Raw genomic sequence first — 17048 nt, 5'->3', positions numbered from 1 at the left:
TGCGTTAAGGTAGGGCCCTAGGCATGAGCTGGAAGGGCTGGGGGAGGGGGCTTTGGGCAGAGCCAGGCGGTCCCTAGTTATAGTCACAGTTGGTTGCAGAGGAACGAGGTGTGGTGCCTGCTGCTAGAATCAGAAGCAACAGAAAGACGGTTTGGTGCCAGGGTGCTGGCTGAGGACGCCTGTGTGTCCCCTGCTTTGGACTGGTGCCGATCCTTCAGGCCAAAGCGCATAAGTCAGCCTCAAAGGCTCCAAGAGGGTGGGGCAGGGCGGCAAGGGGTATTTGGCTGGTGCTGTGAACTCTGACGGGACACCAGAAACATTTGTGACAGCAGATGAGGAACTCCACAAGATTCCTGCTGTTTATGCCAGTTCGAAAAGGAACGCGTATGTGTCTGTGTACATGTGCTGTGTGCTGGTATGTTAAAGATGTTTGAACTATTATTAGGATAAAGTTCAATCTAGCTAGACTCCAAATTTCTGATCTGAAAGCAACTGTAAAGGTAAGGAAAAATGAACTTTTAACAATAAAGAGCAACTCTTAACGACTTGGCAGTAGTCAATGAGTGACTGCAGGAAACAGCTTTAAAGGCTTGCCAGGGTTGGTCAGCATACCACGAGCGCCCTGTTCACTTGACAAAGTTCAAAACAGCCTGGCCTACGCACCGAACTGCCCGAGTGTATTTCATGTAACCATATAGTACTCTCATTCTTTTTCAGTATAAAAAAATGGCACTTGAAAGATTAGCATCCACCCTCCTGAGAACTACTGTCTAGAATAGCCCAAGATTCCAGCGATCCGGGCTTTTGCCCTACTGTGTGTGGTGCTGCAGGGGAAGAGATGAGCAGCAGGGTTTACTGGACGTGTGCCTGCAGACCTGAATCTGTCCTTTACCTGAGCCATGGGTTTTGTTCCCTGGGAATATTGTCCCCCCTCGCCACTTCAGTGCAATGAGACTAGCTTTACTCACATTTTGTTTACATCAGTTCGTCTGCGTAGTAATCTTAAAAACAAATTAACTTAGATGTATACAAATTATTTCTTCTCATCCTCTGGAAGTTTAAACAGGTGTCATGAACAACTTATATTATGCTAACAATGAGTGGAGAGGAAAAGCCTGTGGTTTGAATAAGCAGGGGGCGATGTTTGTTTATGTGCCAGTGAAACACTCAAACATGCTGGGGGAAGGTTTTTCCTTGCTCTGCTCTTCTCTCCTCTTTTCAATTGGTCCAGTGAGCTTCACACTGACCTGAAACCATGGTTTGAACCTCTGGAAAGAGCTGCCTTTATGACAAAGGAGAGTGTGTTTTGTCAGCCAGAGAGCACTGGTTGTTTCATCCCTGCCACGCAGGAGAGGCACCGATGGGTGGGTTTATATGCAGAAGGACCTCAGAGCACACGGGGAGGGCAGAGAATTGTGCTTGATTAAATCTGTTTAAGGGAAAATGGTGATTCTGGGAAATCAATTCTGAAATGGTAGGGGAGGAAAAGCATTGTTTTCAAATGGCTAATACAAGAACACTGCCCCTCTTCTCTCCACAGGCAATCTGGTTGTCCAGGCCATCCCCCAGCCCTAGTGACGCCAAGTGCCTGTCTGCTCCTGAATCTCACCTGTGCCTCTGCCTTTCTCCCCCCAGCTTGAGACTGCATACAGAGTGTGATCCCGGAGAGTGGGAAACTCATGGTAACTGAGTGGTCCATGTCTGGGTAGAACCAGGCCTGTGATGCTCTGTCCTGTTGTGGAGTCGAGCGGCAGTGACTGCCGATGTGACTGAAAGTGTCTTTCTCTTTCTCTCTGTGCTTAAATGGTAGAGTGCCTGGTCAGCACATCTGAAAGGGAAGTTGGGAGAAGCAAAGCCCATGGCCACGTTCTTCTGCCAGTTATGTGGGAAGACGTTCCTCACCCTGGAGAAGTTCACTGTCCACAATTATTCCCACTCCAGGGAGCGGCCATTCAAATGCTCTCAGCCTGAGTGCGGCAAAGCCTTTGTTTCCAGATATAAATTGATGAGGTGAGAGGCTTTAGAAAAGGTATGCACTGTTGTTAAGTCCCTCCTTGGCTTTTCTAGTCCTCTGCAAGGGGAAAGGGACAAAGGGACAAAGGGACGTGATATGTAGATGCATTCTAGCCTTTAGAAACCATTTAAAGCTCTATCTCTAGGGATTCTTGTGGTTTTTTGGTGACAGTTCTAGTGTGCAGTGTCAGTCCATGCATTTTAACTAATATTTTTCGTGTACCTACAATATATCAGGCCTAAGAACAGGAAAATGATAAGGCCTGTGGCTCGGGAGATAGGGAGACACAATTAAAGGATTGGGATAATATCCCAGACTAGATGCACAGAGACTAGATGAGCTGCACTCATCGCCAGCAGTCGGTGCCCCACAGGCCACACGCAGGACTCCCACTCGGCCCTTCTTTTGACACACAGTAAGGGAAATGTGCCATTTGCTGGTAATCTTCATAAAATGAACTTTAGAGTCTCAACTTTCAGAAAATTCACATATGAATGCATAGGAGAGTGTCAAAATTTATCAAGTAAGACCTTCCCTCTGAATAATAATAATAGCATCACCCTCCTTATTAAATCTTGGAGTACCCTTGGAGGAAAGCACTTGAACGAGTTGAAAAGAATATTTAAATTATGCTCTTGGCCCTTAAAAATACTACTGCTATAGATAATGTAGTAGATTTGGTTGGCTTTTAAAATTAGCCTTCAAGTCCTTACTTATTTTAAAGTTCAGATGTCCTCTGGACACAGGCCACTCTCCTGTTGTCATGCATGGAAGTCTTCAGTGCCAACCGTGTACATTGGTTTTGTTACACAGGCTGCCTGTTTTCATCAAGTGTCTGTTGTGTACTTAAGAGTAGGCCTGTGAGACTCTGAGAGCAGTGGGCCACAGGGTACTCTGTGCATAAAGACCAAAACACGTATAGGAGATACGTATTTAGAATAGACAGTGGAGCTAACAGATTGGAATGGGTAGAATTGGTTGGGATTCCAGTTGACCCTTGAATGATTGAATTCGAACCGCACAGGTCCACTTATATGTGAATTTTTTTCAACCAAATGTTGATGGAAAATACAGTACTATCAGGGTGCAAAACCTGAAACCCACATCTATGAAGGGCCAACTTTTTGTACACACGAGTTCCAAGGGGCCAACTACAGGACTTGGTTGGCCTATGGGGGAGTCCTGGAACTGATCCACCGTGGTGAACCAAGGGACGGCTGTAGTGCTGTGAACTGCACTGAGGAAGATGTCTTAAGCAATACCTAGGATGTGGTAGTTCTGAGCAAGGGAAGTGACTTGTGCAGTTAAGGGGTGAAGTGAAGCAAAAGGGGAAGCAGTGCACTTTGTGCAAGAACTGCCTTCGCTGCCGCAGACCTGGCGTTTCTGGCCCTCTCTGGCAAGAAGAGAGTGAGCTGCAAGGATGCTTTAGCCTTTAGAAAAAGATGACAGTGGGGTATTCAGTCCATTCCCCAGCAGTGGTAACATAAGCTCCATTTTATAAGCAGAGGTTGAAGGAGAAAATAATCAGAAAAGAGAATGTGGCTCCCGGTACAGCAAATAATGAAACCAGGTAGGTAGAAATAGCAAACAGCAAGAAAAGATGATTTGGCAGGGTAGACTGAAGTCCATGGTTGGAAATCCTCGTGAACGGTCTCCCTGAAGTCACTGACGTGATCCAGATGACACCCAAGATGGTCATACTAAAACCGGTGGTTTCATGGGTTGTGAGGTAAGAAGGGAAGTTGAGGGAGGGAAACAGGTTGTTGAAGTAATTTCAGCTATAAGATGACAATGTTCTAGATTGCAACGGTTGCCTGCATAAGTAAGGGACAGATTAAAAGGGAAAGAACTGGATGCCGGGCAAGGAGAGACTCAAGAAATTCAGAAGGGTGGGAGCTGGTGAAAGATGGGGTCTCGCTCGAGTATTAGTTGTATCGACCTTAGTTGTGTCGACCTGTGCCCCACTCATAGATAATACAGGTGTAGGTCAGGAAAAAGTGGGTAGGAAATACCAGGCCCAGAGTGGTTAATCTGGTACTGATAGATGAAGCAAATTCAAATCCTCCACAAAGAAAGAAGGGAAGAGAAACAAGATATAGGAAGCCCAGGGGAGCACTTTGGGGTCCTGTTCACTAGCATTGGGCCTAAGAGAAAATGGTTTATATACCAAGTTTGTAAGCCAGTCCCCCTTCATATTTATTCCTATGATACATCTGGAATTTCTACATCTTATAGAAATGACATGGTTAGTTGCCCTCTGACATGCTCTAAAAACCCTTTCTGGCCAGGTGCAGTGGCTCACGCCTGTAATCCTAGCACTCTGGGAGGCTGAGGCAATTGCTTGAGCTTAGGAGTTCAAGACCAGCCTGACCAAGAGTGAGACCTGTCTATACTAAAAATAGAAAAATTATAGTCCAGTTAGGAGGCTGAGGCAAAGAGGATCACTTGAGCCCAAGAGACTGAGATTGCTATGTGCTGTGATGACACTGCAGCACTGTAGCCTGGGCAACAGAGTGAGACTGTGTCTCAAAAACAAACAAAAAGCGAAACCTACTAAATGCAGAATACAGATGTCTACATACAATAAGAAAATGCCATGAAGGCTACGTTCAACAGTTTGATGAGAATATTTCAGATTGTATATGAAACCAGCACATTGTACCCCCTGATTGCACAAATGTACACAGCTATGATTTAACAATAAAAACAAACAAAAAGTACACCTTTCTGCAGCCTCTGAATTCCTATGGATACTCTGGAAGCTGGGGAGATCCGCATGGTTCTGACTCAGCGCCTACTGTGCTGATTCTTGCTCCTCAGCGTCGTCTGGGTCTTACAGCACCGCCACATTACAGGCACACGAGCTGTGCTGTCCTGGGGCAGGGGCTGCCAGTAGGCGACTTTCTTTGAAGGCAGAGAGGAAGGAAGTATGAGAATTTACATTTTACAAAATTGACAGCTGGATTCACATCAGCTTTATATTTTTTGAACTGGTTTCCAGTCTCTTACTGGGAACCACGATTATCTTCTAAACAGCTGCAATTATAGACTCTTACCAATTCTTCCTCCAGAAAAGGGTCAGGAATGGACATGGTATAATGGACATTATGGCTGAGTGAAATTACACATAGTTAAAGAGATCCTATCTTTTTTTAATAGAATGAATTGCTAGAAATTCTTGTATATCTAATGTCAAAGCTCGCAGGGTACAATTGCATTTAAATTGCCAGTAGCATAAGTTTTAGTTTGTAATAACAAAACCTCTAAAGGACGTAAGCTTCATAAGGGCATGAAGCAACTTACATTGTACCTGCAAGCTACAAGTTGTAGCGAAGGATTCTGTTTATAAGAAATACTAACATATGGTGCTTGGTGGTTTTGTTATTAAACGAACCTTTTATTTATTTCTTTTTTGGTTTATAAAATGTAATTTTATTTTATATTACTCTGCTGTTACATCAGGCAATGCTTGTATTCTGAGCAACATGCTACTTCTATTCCATAGTAAAGTGAATACCAGAACTATAAAGGTGGGAGGCATCAGTGAATTTTTATTGGAAAGGGAAGTTGTCCATTTAACCAGCAAATGAAGAGCAAGTCAGAGACTTGGTGTGAAGTTCTGGTGAGCACAAGGCTGAGTGCACAGTGGGTGGTGGGCTGACCTCAGACGCTTTCTCTAAGGTTAAGGATGGACTCTTTAAGAGATTCCTCAGACTCATATGTCTATAATCTGAACTTTTTTGTTCCAATCACACCGGAATTATATTAGGAACACAAACCTGAAACTGAGAGGTTATGGAGTTCTGTGGAGAATGCAGATTGGGTCATTTTTTGGAAATTTATGAATTTCCAGAGTATAAAAGATCCACTTAACTTGTTCCTGAAAGATAATTTTCCCGATCACATATTTTTAAATATTTGTAAACTTGCATTTATGTAAAAATCTGTTGGTATACTTTAAGGAAAGAGTTCTTAAAGAATATTCTTATATAGGTGTGAAAATTACAGTGCGACTTTAATAAGAGTGCTTGTTTTTTAATTACAAACTTTTATGTATTTGGAAAACATAGAAAACTATTTTAAAAGCGAAAATTACACCAAAACCCAGAGAAAACCCTCAGTCTTTCGGTATAATATTGTTTCTACACCTTTCTGCAGCTCTTAAAACTCTCTGTTGTATAATTTTTCCTTCTGCCCCTAGGCACATGGCCACCCATTCTCCCCAGAAGACTCACCAGTGTGCTCACTGTGAGAAGACCTTCAACCGGAAGGACCACCTGAAGAACCACCTGCAGACCCATGACCCCAACAAAATGGCCTACGGGTGCGAGGAGTGTGGGAAGAAGTACAACACGATGCTGGGCTACAAGAGGCACCTGGCCCTGCATGCGGCCAGCAGTGGGGACCTCACCTGTGGGGTCTGTGCCCTGGAGGTGGGGAGCACCGAGGTCCTGCTGGACCACCTCAAAGCCCACGCGGAAGAAAAGCCCCACAGCACGACCAAGGAGAAGAAGCACCAGTGCGACCACTGCGAAAGATGCTTCTACACCCGCAAGGATGTGCGACGCCACCTGGTGGTCCACACAGGATGCAAGGACTTCCTGTGCCAGTTCTGCGCCCAGAGATTTGGGCGCAAAGACCACCTCACCCGTCACACCAAGAAGACACACTCCCAGGAGCTGATGAGGGAGAGTCTGCAGACCGGAGATCTTCTGAGCACCTTCCAAACCATGTCACCTTCCTTTCAGCTGAAGGCTGCTCCCCTGTCTCCTTTCCCAATAGGAGTTCCTGCCCAGAATGAGCTGGCAAGTAGCTTGCCACCTGAGGTCCACGACCTGTCCCTGGATCTCCCAGAACAAGCTGCCCAGCCTATGCAGCTCCTGGCAGACCCCCTGGTCTCCCTCCACCCCTTGCTGTCTCCTAACTCTCCCCCTCCGGTCCTGCCTGATCACAAGTACAGCACCACTTCTACCTCATACTCCCCACAACTGGTAACCCTGCCTCTGAAAGCAGATGCTAAAGGTTTTTGTAATATCAGTTTGTTCGAGGACTTGCTTCTGCAAGAGCCTCAGTCACCTCACAAGCTCAGCCCAGGTTTTGAGCTTGCTAAGGGAAGTGCTGGTAAAGTAAGCCTCCCCAAGGAGCTACCAGCAGATGCTGTGAACCTAACAATTCCTGCCTCTCTGGATCTGTCCTCCCTGTTGGGTTTCTGGCAGCTGTCCACACCTGCTACCCAGAATGCCTTTGGGAATAACACCCTGACCCTGGGGCCGGTGGAAGCACCTCTGCCTCACAGGTTAAGCTGTCTGGGGCAGCAGCAGCAGGAGCCCCCACTAGCCGTGGGCACTGTGAACCTGGGCCAGCTGCCCTTGCCCCCTGCCCCCCATGTTTTCTCAGGGGGCACCAGCTCTGCCATCCTGCCTCATTTCCACCATGCATTCAGATAAGTGGTTTTTAAAGTGTATTTTGCTTATCGTGGAAGATGTTTTAAGAAGCATTTTAGACGTCAGTTGTAATGCAAGGAAAGATTTCGGAAATGACTAGGAATATGGCTTATTTAGTGATGACTGGCTTGAGATAAGAGAATTCTTGAACTGCATGTATCGTGCCAACCTGTCCTGAGTGTTTATGCTTTGTACCAAATTTAATGGACGCGTGTTGTGTAATCAAGCTGCAAATACTGTCATAACCAACATCCAAAATGATGGCTGCTATATATAAGTGTTTGTCATATGGAGTTTAATTGTAAGCCATGATCGTAATGATGTTAACTAGATAACTTTGTGTAGCACTGCCTAGTATGGGAACTATGGAAAGCTTTGGATGTCTCCAAATGGGGAGAATTTTTTTCAAGATAAGATAATAACCTTTATATGGCATATTGTAACTAGGCTGTGTATTTCTTTTCAGGGATTTTTCTATGTTCAGGGTTGGATGTAGTTTAGTTGCTATTACCATAGCCAACCTGTAGTTTTGCATAAACAATTTCTTGTGGAGCAGTAGATTTCTCCATTTCAAAAAAGCATTTTAAATGTAGTTTGAATATTTTCCATATGATGCTGCAATGTGAGCTATTACTTCGTTTATCTTAAAGACTAAACTGGTTGTCAGTTATATCTGACAGAAAAAAAAAAATCACTGTGTAACCAGGTTAAGTGGTAATATAATCCAGGCGTCAGTCAAGGTATTTTGCTGACTTTAATATTGATTATATTTTTAACAGGAATTTAAGATAATATTACTGGAATTAAATATATATGTTAAACAAGAATTTTCTTTGCTCTGTCTCGCTTAAACAACTACTCAGCTGCTTAAATTCCTAAGTATTGTTTGTAATCACCAATAAGTAAATGCATTTGTAATTCAGCTTAAGTCATTATTAGCTTTTATTCAGAAGATTACATTTTACAATGTGTAACTATAATCTGTCTCTTGAATTTGGTGTCTTATTAATGAGTTTTAAAAATGTAAAACCTAACCTTTTTGAAAGCTCTTTTGTCTTTTGTTTGTAGAGGCTTTCTTTTCCATAAACATGTATCGTACATATAATAAAGCTTTAAAATCTTGCAGTATGGCTTGCTTAATTTTTCATGTAGCTATACCTGCGTCAACGTAAACTACATTCACTGGAGAGAAGACACTTCCACCTTCCTATTTGGCTCCCTCCTGCCCCCTTCTGGTCGTTACTTTGCCCACAGAAATTACTATTCTGACCTCTACTCTGCATCTATTAAAAACTTTACCTTTTTTGAGTAGACTAATTATGACTTAAGGTAGAAGCCTATATATAGTTTCAGTTACATTCAGTTACATACTATTTCTAAATATTATATAATATTCTAAATCCTTCTATAATGTGATGTAAGTTATTTCTAATGTTTAAGTCCAAGAATATTAGTAACAGAGTTCAGTCTGCACTCAGCTACCACGGATGGTCCAATATTAACAATGGTGTTTACCACTCATTTCTTTTCTTTCTTTTTTTTTTTTTTTTTTTGAGACAGAGTCTCACTTTGTCATCCTCTATAGAGTGCTGTGACATCAAAGCTCACAGCAACCTCAATCTCTTGGGCTCAAGCAATTCTCTTGCCTCAGCCTCCAAGTAGCTGGGACTATAGGCACCTTCCACTAGGCCCAGATACTTTTTTAGAGACAAGGTCTCTTGCTGAGGCTGGTCTTCAATGCGAGCTCAAGAAATTTAGTCACCTCGGCCTTTCAGAGTGCTAGGATTACAGGCGTGAGCCACCTAGCCACCATTCATTTCTAGAACAAATTAGAAATTTACTTATTCCTTATAGGGGTTTCTTTAGAAAGTCATATGTCCCTTAAATCTGATCTCTGTTTGTTTTCCCTCCAAATAGAAAGGAGGTAGGTAGAGAAAGGAAACCTTGAGTTTGTTTGCAATAACAAGATGCCCACTGGCCAAGGGTCTGTGTTCCTAGGATGCCCTCGCTCAGGAGGGCGGACTGTAGCATGCACAACCAACATAGTGAAGCTTAAACCACGGGACTGCTGCCCTTAACTATGGGTGAACCAGGAGGGAGGGTAGGAGATGACAAAGTGGTCTGGGTTACTTCATCAGCAGAAACACACTGGGGTGCCTAAGTCCTTCTCAAAGCCCCTCTTTCCTCTGGGGGGGGGAACAGTCTTCCAGAGCAAGAGGAAAGAAAGTGATAGCTTACCTCAGCCTGTATTCCATTTACAGAAGCTTCCACAAATACTTTGACATGGCTAGATATAGTGTTCCATCAGTTCCAAATACATACCTGATTATCCTGAGTACAAAATACAGCATTTGGCCCCCCCAAATACAGACAATAAGCATTTCAGATGCATTTGCTACACGGCAAATGTGGTTAGGCTGGGATACTCCTTAAATTTAGACCAAACAAGGGGAGGAGGGCTTAATTTTTCTAATTAAGATTTTCCGAGTTTAAGAAAAATTAACTTCTTGGATTACAAAGTGTGAATTAAGCTTTATAAATGACTCTACAAAAAGAAGTGTATTTGTCCCTAACTGCAAACAGAGGAATTGTCCAGTCACTTTCTCCCAAAACAGTTATAAAAACCAACAGTAAAAACATGAACGGGTGACTTCTCATTTGATAAATAAATGGCTTGAGAGCACTCTGAACAATGATTTTCGACTGGTGTGCCATGAGAGGATCTTAGGTGTGTTGTGAAAATTTTTATTACGAAATTTTATTTGCATAACAATTTATAAGGGTCCCTGTTGCATTATACATTACACGAAGTTAAGAATCGTTTAGCCATCAACATTCATTCTTACTGGATATACTTTTCTCAAATTTTACTTCCCAACACTGATACTACCTGTGGACAAAGGGAACAATAGTAATTACTTGAAGAAGACTGTAATTTGAAAAGCCAATTTTTCTTCTAATATAAAGATTCATAGCATGTTGAAAGGTATACCTACACACCAAAAACTGAGTCATGGCCTTCTTAAATAGCTTTCTTAATTCTTTCTAGAAATATCCTTTTGTTCATTTTTATTTCCCTCCTCTAGGCAAAATGAAGTCTGTTAATGCAGCTTATCAAAGAGTTATTTCCTGGCACTTGTAAACAAATCCCCTTCCTGAGAGGAACCGTTCAGCCTTTATAACATGTCATAAAGTATGAAGTTAAATTGTGGTTTAAAAAAATTCATAGGCTATGCATGCCTTTGAAAAGATAACATCCAAAAATGGCATTCTATTGTGAATTCTCAACCACCCTGGCCTACTAGGATATAGATGGTATGAAACTCTTTCTTTCTTTCTTTTTTCTTTTTGAGATAGTCTCACTTTGTCACCCCTGGTAGAGTGTCCGGGCGTCGTAGCTCACAGCAACCTCAGATTCCTGGGCTCAAGCAATTCTCTTGCCTCGGCCTCCTGAGTAGCTGGGATGACACGCAGCTGCCACAACGACAGCTAGTTTTAGAAGCAGGGGTCTCACTCTAGCTCCGCCTGGTCTTGAACTCACAGGCTCAGGCAGTCCACCCGCCTCAGCCTCCCACCGTGCTGGAATTATGGGCATGAGCCACCGCCCCCAGCCTCAATCTCTTTCTTTGATTTTGGTTACGAGAATAAAACTAAGCAAACAATGCACTAATATTTTCTAGGTGTAACCTGCCCTTAGAAATTAAGTAGCTTTATTCCCACTCACCAAATCTGCCTTTTCCTATTGTCTTAAGTGGATAAACAAAACTCCACATTTATAGTCATGCACATAGATTTCCACGTCTAGCCTAGAGATTTTCAACTGGTATGCCATGAGGGAATTTTTGGGTGCTCCAAGAAAAATTTTAAAGATCATTAATTAAATTCTTTTCTAAGAAGTTAAAAGCACAGTATATATATTCTTTTTTTTTTTTTACTCAACATAATTTAAGTGCACCACAGAACTTTAACTATAGATTCAAGTGTGCCATGAGATTAAAAAAAGGTTGAAGAACACTGAAGAGCATTCTTCCCACGGGATGGAAGGTTTTTGGAAGGCAACTGTGCTCACCACTATACCCCCAGGCACTGTGAATCAGAACAGAAGGATGTTTTTGCAACCTTTTATCTCGCACTTCAGTGTCTCCCCAATAACATAGTCTATGGTGCTGGTGCATGTATTTGAGATAATTCTACATGGTATGAAGGCAAACACTTAAAATAAGTCTAGTAACTAGTTACAGTTAATATTTGTTAGATATTTATTTTAATATCAAAACTAGTATGTCATAGCTATTATATAAAATGAAGCTAGTTACAACAAATGATCTTCTTAGTAAATAATGCTAGTACTCCAATGACAACATTACTAAAAAGTTCAAACATCAAAGCAACATCATCTTTAAAAAGCTACTAAATGGCCAATTGGAAAAAAAAAAAAAAACCTTTAAGTGAATCTTTTCTCATTCTGTCAGCCAGGCTAGAGTGGCATGGTGTCATGATAGCTCACAGCAACCTCAAACTCTGGGCTCAAGCAATCCTCCTGCTTCAGACTCCCAAGTAGCTGGGACCACAGGCACCCACCACACCCAGCAGATTTTTTCTATTTTGAGCAGAGATGGGGTCTCACTCTTGCTCAAGCTGATCTTGAACTCTATTCGCCTACCTCAGCTTCCCAGAGTGCAAAGACTGACCCAAGTGAAACTTTAAAGCAAGCATTATCATTACAAGTTGATGTATTTAAAGTTTTTTTTTTTTTTTTAATTTTGAAGGAAGTAAATGAGGAGAAAATTTGAAGCTAGTTTTACTTATTCTAAGCGATGCCTCAAGAGGAATCACGGTGTATAAACAGACATCACATCTACTGTCCCTTCCCTGGAGATGGCAGTCTCAAATACACAACTGTCCAGGCCCATGAGTTTCAGGGAGCCAGTCTGAAAGCAGAAAGAAAAGGCATTTACTTTAGAACCTCATGGTTTTGACATTGAGAATGTTTAAATAGGCCTCTTTAGATGTGTCACTGTTTTACAAACAGCTCACAGTCTCAGGGAATTATCATTTTGTGGGTAATGTGTTTAGGAAAAGGAACAAGGCAGTAGTCTTCCAGGTCAAAGTGAAGATTAACTCTCCTTTTCTATTAATCATGAATCAAAATCTTAATATCCTTCTTGAACTACATGTTTAATAGGAGAATAAGTTTCAAGAACACACATTTTTGTTAATCCAGCTCAGGGTTTGCCACAATTTCTCTTTGGTTTGCCAGCTGTGGCCACATTAACTCAAAGGTTTATTACGTGTATCTTGCGCATTGGTTGATCGGCAACAGCATCTGGATTAGACGTTATTTTTTTTTCCTTACCTGGCCTCTAGGAGTTAATCTTTTTTAGAAGATTTACTAAATCCTTGTCTGGGTTTTGCTCCAGAAGCAGGGTCCATAGCTAATCCTTTGCAAACATAAACAGATTTGTTATTATGTCAAAGTGGAACATTACCAAGACAAAAATGATTGTGAAATCACCACATTGGATTCAAAACACTATTCTTCCTTTTTGGGGGGGGTGGGGCTGATATAGTGACAGACAAACACCCACTCTCTGACCTGGGTCAAATAATAAGGAAGGAGGGGACTGTCTCAGGTGCCTTCTGGCCTCTGCTCCCAACCCTTTGTTTACCCATGGCTTCGGATCACCACCTCAGGTGACCTACCACTGATAACACTATGACTCTTAACATCCCTCCCCACTGCTACCTTGGGTTTCAAAATATACCATGACATTTTGCATCTTCCCAATTCTTCACAAGCTTTCGTTCAAAAAGGAGTTTTACAAGCCTTGTGGAAGCACAGGCTTCCCTGAGTGACTGATATGACAATGGTCAAGTTCAGTCACCTCCTTGGGTGACTGATATGACAATGTTCTAGTTCTACAAACGGTACTCTTTCCTTTGTGCCCAAGGCACCATCAGGTATAGAGGAGTAGGTGTTTATGGATTGGGGTATATCACACCACAGTCTAGTTTTGACCACATAGGATGGGATAGGATTTTCAGAGAAGTCCTTTTTGTAAAAACCAACAAGTCTTCTCTGTCCTACATACTTCCTTTCTATTCAAGTGCTTTATAACGGGGCACTGATGAAAGGATATAGGAATAGAAAGAGCTTTCAGTGTAAGAATCAACAATTGATACTTTGATACTCAGTAGATTTGCTATACAATTAAATTAGGTAAAGAAGGGGCGGGCAGCGCCTGTGGCTCAAAGGAGTAGGGCGCCGGCCCCATATGCCAGAATGGTGGGTTCAAACCCAGCCTTGGCCCAAAAAGAAGGGGCTAAGGGGTTGCATGGGTAAGATGTTTAAACTGATAAACATTTACTGGCTCCAGAAATAAAAGCAGAGCCCACACCAACACAGCTGTATGAATGCAATTCACTACTGCATATATGAAATAATGTAGCCACAGAACCCAGAACAATATTTTCATAGTGATTTTAGTGTCTTTTTAAAGGTACCCTACAAGCTTCTTGTTGGTAATACCTTCCCAGTAAATTAGTCACTCTTACACCAAAAGCCTGCCAGATAATCGCCACCAGTATATGTTTACTGACCAGGCCATACTATTATTTTCCATCTAAATATTAGAGTCTCTATGGGAATGCAAGAGGAGCCAGGCTTTTTCAAAAACAATTTCCTAATGTATATTTATATTTTGGGGCCCAGTTTTCTAAAGCTATGGGAAAAAGCTTTGCCACTTCCTATTAAGTTTCTTGTTCAAGTTCCTTAACCTCTCTGTACTTTCCTTGTCTATAAAACAGAGATATGAACAGTACGTTGACCTAGTCTATGGTGAAGATTAAATGAGTTCATAAATGAAGCACTTGGAAGAGTGCCCACTGTTAAGTGGGGGCTACTGTCCACGGCAAGACACTTATTTAGTATAGCAAAAAAGTAGAAGCAATTTACCTTCTCAACATTAGGGAAAGCAACTAAATTTTATTGTATTCCTGTGATACGATATTATGTTTCAAAGAAATTCTTCTGAAGCAGTAGAAAAATACTCAAAATGTTTTAGTTGAAAAAAAAATCAGGAGGTGTGACCATACATAGATAATGAATCTAACTTCAATAAAAGGAAAACAAAAAAGAAAGAGTATGAACAGAAAAAAATTAGGAAAAAATATCAATGTTAACAGTAGTCATCTAAGGCAATGAAATTGTGAGTGATTTTTGTTTTCTTTATACTTTTTCCTCCATTTTCCAATATCTTCTATGGTAAGCATGAATTTCTTACATAAGTTTTAAAAATGTTATTTCTCAAAAGAAATTTTAGGCAGGCTAACTTAAAGTGCCTAGAAACTAAAAGCTGAAGGCTATAACCCAACTATAGCACAAGACTATGAGGAAAGGGCCAAGGAAGGGGAAGGGAGGGGGGAGGTTAGGGTGGAGGGAGGGTAATGGGTGGGGCCACACCTACGGTGCATCTTAGAATGGGTACAGGTGAAACTTACTAAAGGCAGAATACAAATGTCTACATACAGTGACTAAGAAAATGCCATGAAGGCTACGTTGAACAGTTTGATGAGAATATTTCAGATTGTATATGAAACCAGCACATTGTACCCTTTGATTGCACTAATGTACACAGCTATGATTTAACAATAAAAAAAAAAGAGAGAGAGAGAAAAAGAAACTAAAAGCATAGAAAGAACAAAGCCCAATAACAACTAATTTTAAAGACCCTCATGATTCATCCCACTTGAGGCCACCAGCACACAAGCACACTCTCTAGGGCTCTGAGAACAAGTCTGCTCAGCCTCCAAGTGCCGCACATCCTATTCGTGGCCCTGGGATCAGCCCTGTTTACTGTGAGTAGCATCTGCAATGTAAATGCACCAAGGGACCCAAAGATAGCCCTATCCCATAGCCCTATCCCAGCCTTCTGCTAACACCACAGGCCCCTGCATATACTTCCTAAAGCCCAAAAGTTTGGCCTACCACTGCTACTGCCATTGTCAACCCCATGCACGCCACCCTGAGGACCTGCCCACCTACCAGGCCACCATTGCCATAGCTGGAACCAGAGAAAGCCAAATAGACCTGCTAACACTAATACCAAGTACACTACCCAGGAGCTAAAGGAAAGACCTACTCAGCCTGCTGCCACCACCACTAGGGCCTGAGGACCAACCCATCTAGCATCACCATCCCTAGAAAAAGATCATCATAGCCTCCGCTAACTATACCCTCAGCCACTAAGGAACTCACAGATATCACTGACCCTGATTACAGCCAAGGAAATCAAACAGAGTCTATACTACTGCATGCACTCTGAATCAAAGCTAAAGAATCAGAAGATCTAAGGATCTTCAAGCAAGATGGCAGCCAAGTAATAGCTTCTTTGCAGGTATGGTGAGACTGGGGAGAGAAGACTCCAGGCACCTCTGGCTTGTGGACTCTACCCAGAAACATCCCGTTGGGGATGCAGGGGAAGCAGTTGAGAAGTGACAAGTGGTTGCATTTGCTCTGAGGCTGTGGCAGCCACCCTGGTTGTAGCTATAGCAACAGTGAAATTGCAAATAGGGAACACCTTCCCTGCAGTTTGTTTTCCTTTTTTGGAGTTGGACAGTTGGTTGAGCTACCTTGGGAGATCGTGGGCAAGTGTGCCAGTGACTTTGAGCAGTGTCCAGAGTCTGGGACTGAGCCACTGGGCCAGAAAACAGCTTCTGGGGAAGACAGCACACAGCCATTGTAGGCTCCTGCAGACTCCACCGTCAGGGTCCCAGAGCAAGGCTCGTTCTGGGACACCTTGGGAGAGTGATCTAGTGACTTTGAACAGCACCTAGAGGCCAGGACTGAGACACTGGGGAAGAGCAGGGATTTCATTGTTTGGCAGTAGAAGCCTTGGCCCTCAGGGGCATAGAGTGAGGCCAGTTTGGCATGCCTGATAAGTGGGCAGCCACTTCAGGAGAGATACCAGCAACACATGCATTCCTAGGAAAGCCTCTGTTTAGCCAAGGGTCATAGTTTAAATTGTCTTTTAAGCGGGCTGAGGAGACATTCAGGCTCTCAACCCTGTGGGGTTAGTAAACTAGATTACTTAGGGCAAAGTAATCAGCAGAGGCCTTCAGTCTCCATTTATACAGCTGTATCAGAATTGTGATTATTGAGCCTTCTTATACCCCAGAAGATCACCTGTTGTCCAGGCACTATTCAGTAAGATATATATATATGTGTGTGTGTGTATATATATATATATATATAGCTTTGTTTTTGTTTTTGTTTTCTCTTCTTTTTTAAATTTCAACTTTTCCCCCTTAGACTTTTCTTTTTCTTTTTTTTTTTCATTTTTCTAGTGTAAATATAATTTTTCATTGTTGCCTTCTTTAATAATAAGAACTTCATTTTTGCTAGTGTTTCTGCCCCAGTTATTTGTTTTTCCCCCCAATTTTATCCCGTAAGGTTTTTTATTTGTTTTTATTTGATTTATAGTATTTTTGTTTTACTTCTCTATTTGGTGGAGGTGGGGTACTGTGTCTACTCAGGCTGGCAAAGAGCTGCAGCCCTCAAGGGAACCACTCAACCCAGCACCCCACCCCAA

General features: G+C 42.3%; 2 protein-coding genes across 14 annotated transcripts in view; one reads left to right on the top strand and one right to left on the bottom strand.

Moving 5' to 3' along the window:
* The window catches only part of PLAGL1 (PLAG1 like zinc finger 1), a 62299-nt gene extending 53716 nt beyond the window's left edge, over positions 1-8583 (top strand). For 7 of the 13 annotated variants that reach the window (XM_053591654.1, XM_053591653.1, XM_053591650.1 and 4 more), the window contains 3 exons: positions 1541-1682; positions 1811-2010; positions 6216-8583. In XM_053591654.1, the coding sequence (XP_053447629.1) occupies positions 1680-1682; positions 1811-2010; positions 6216-7461 (1449 nt within the window). In that variant the 5' untranslated portion in view covers positions 1541-1679 and the 3' untranslated portion in view covers positions 7462-8583. Of the gene's footprint in view, positions 1-1540; positions 2011-6215 lie in introns of all 13 variants that reach the window. The other 6 variants (XM_053591660.1, XM_053591661.1, XM_053591662.1 and 3 more) reach the window with 3 other exon arrangements.
* A 4245-nt stretch (positions 8584-12828) lies between these two features.
* Positions 12829-17048, bottom strand: part of ZC2HC1B (zinc finger C2HC-type containing 1B) — a 43074-nt gene continuing 38854 nt past the window's right edge. The window contains exon 7 of the mRNA XM_053590615.1: positions 12829-12899. Coding sequence (XP_053446590.1) covers positions 12829-12899 — 71 coding nt within the window. The remainder of the gene's footprint in view (positions 12900-17048) is intronic.

Source organism: Nycticebus coucang, chromosome 5, assembly GCF_027406575.1.
Source record: "Nycticebus coucang isolate mNycCou1 chromosome 5, mNycCou1.pri, whole genome shotgun sequence".
Lineage (NCBI taxonomy): Eukaryota > Metazoa > Chordata > Mammalia > Primates > Lorisidae > Nycticebus > Nycticebus coucang.
This window is presented reverse-complemented; position numbering and strand designations above follow the sequence as displayed.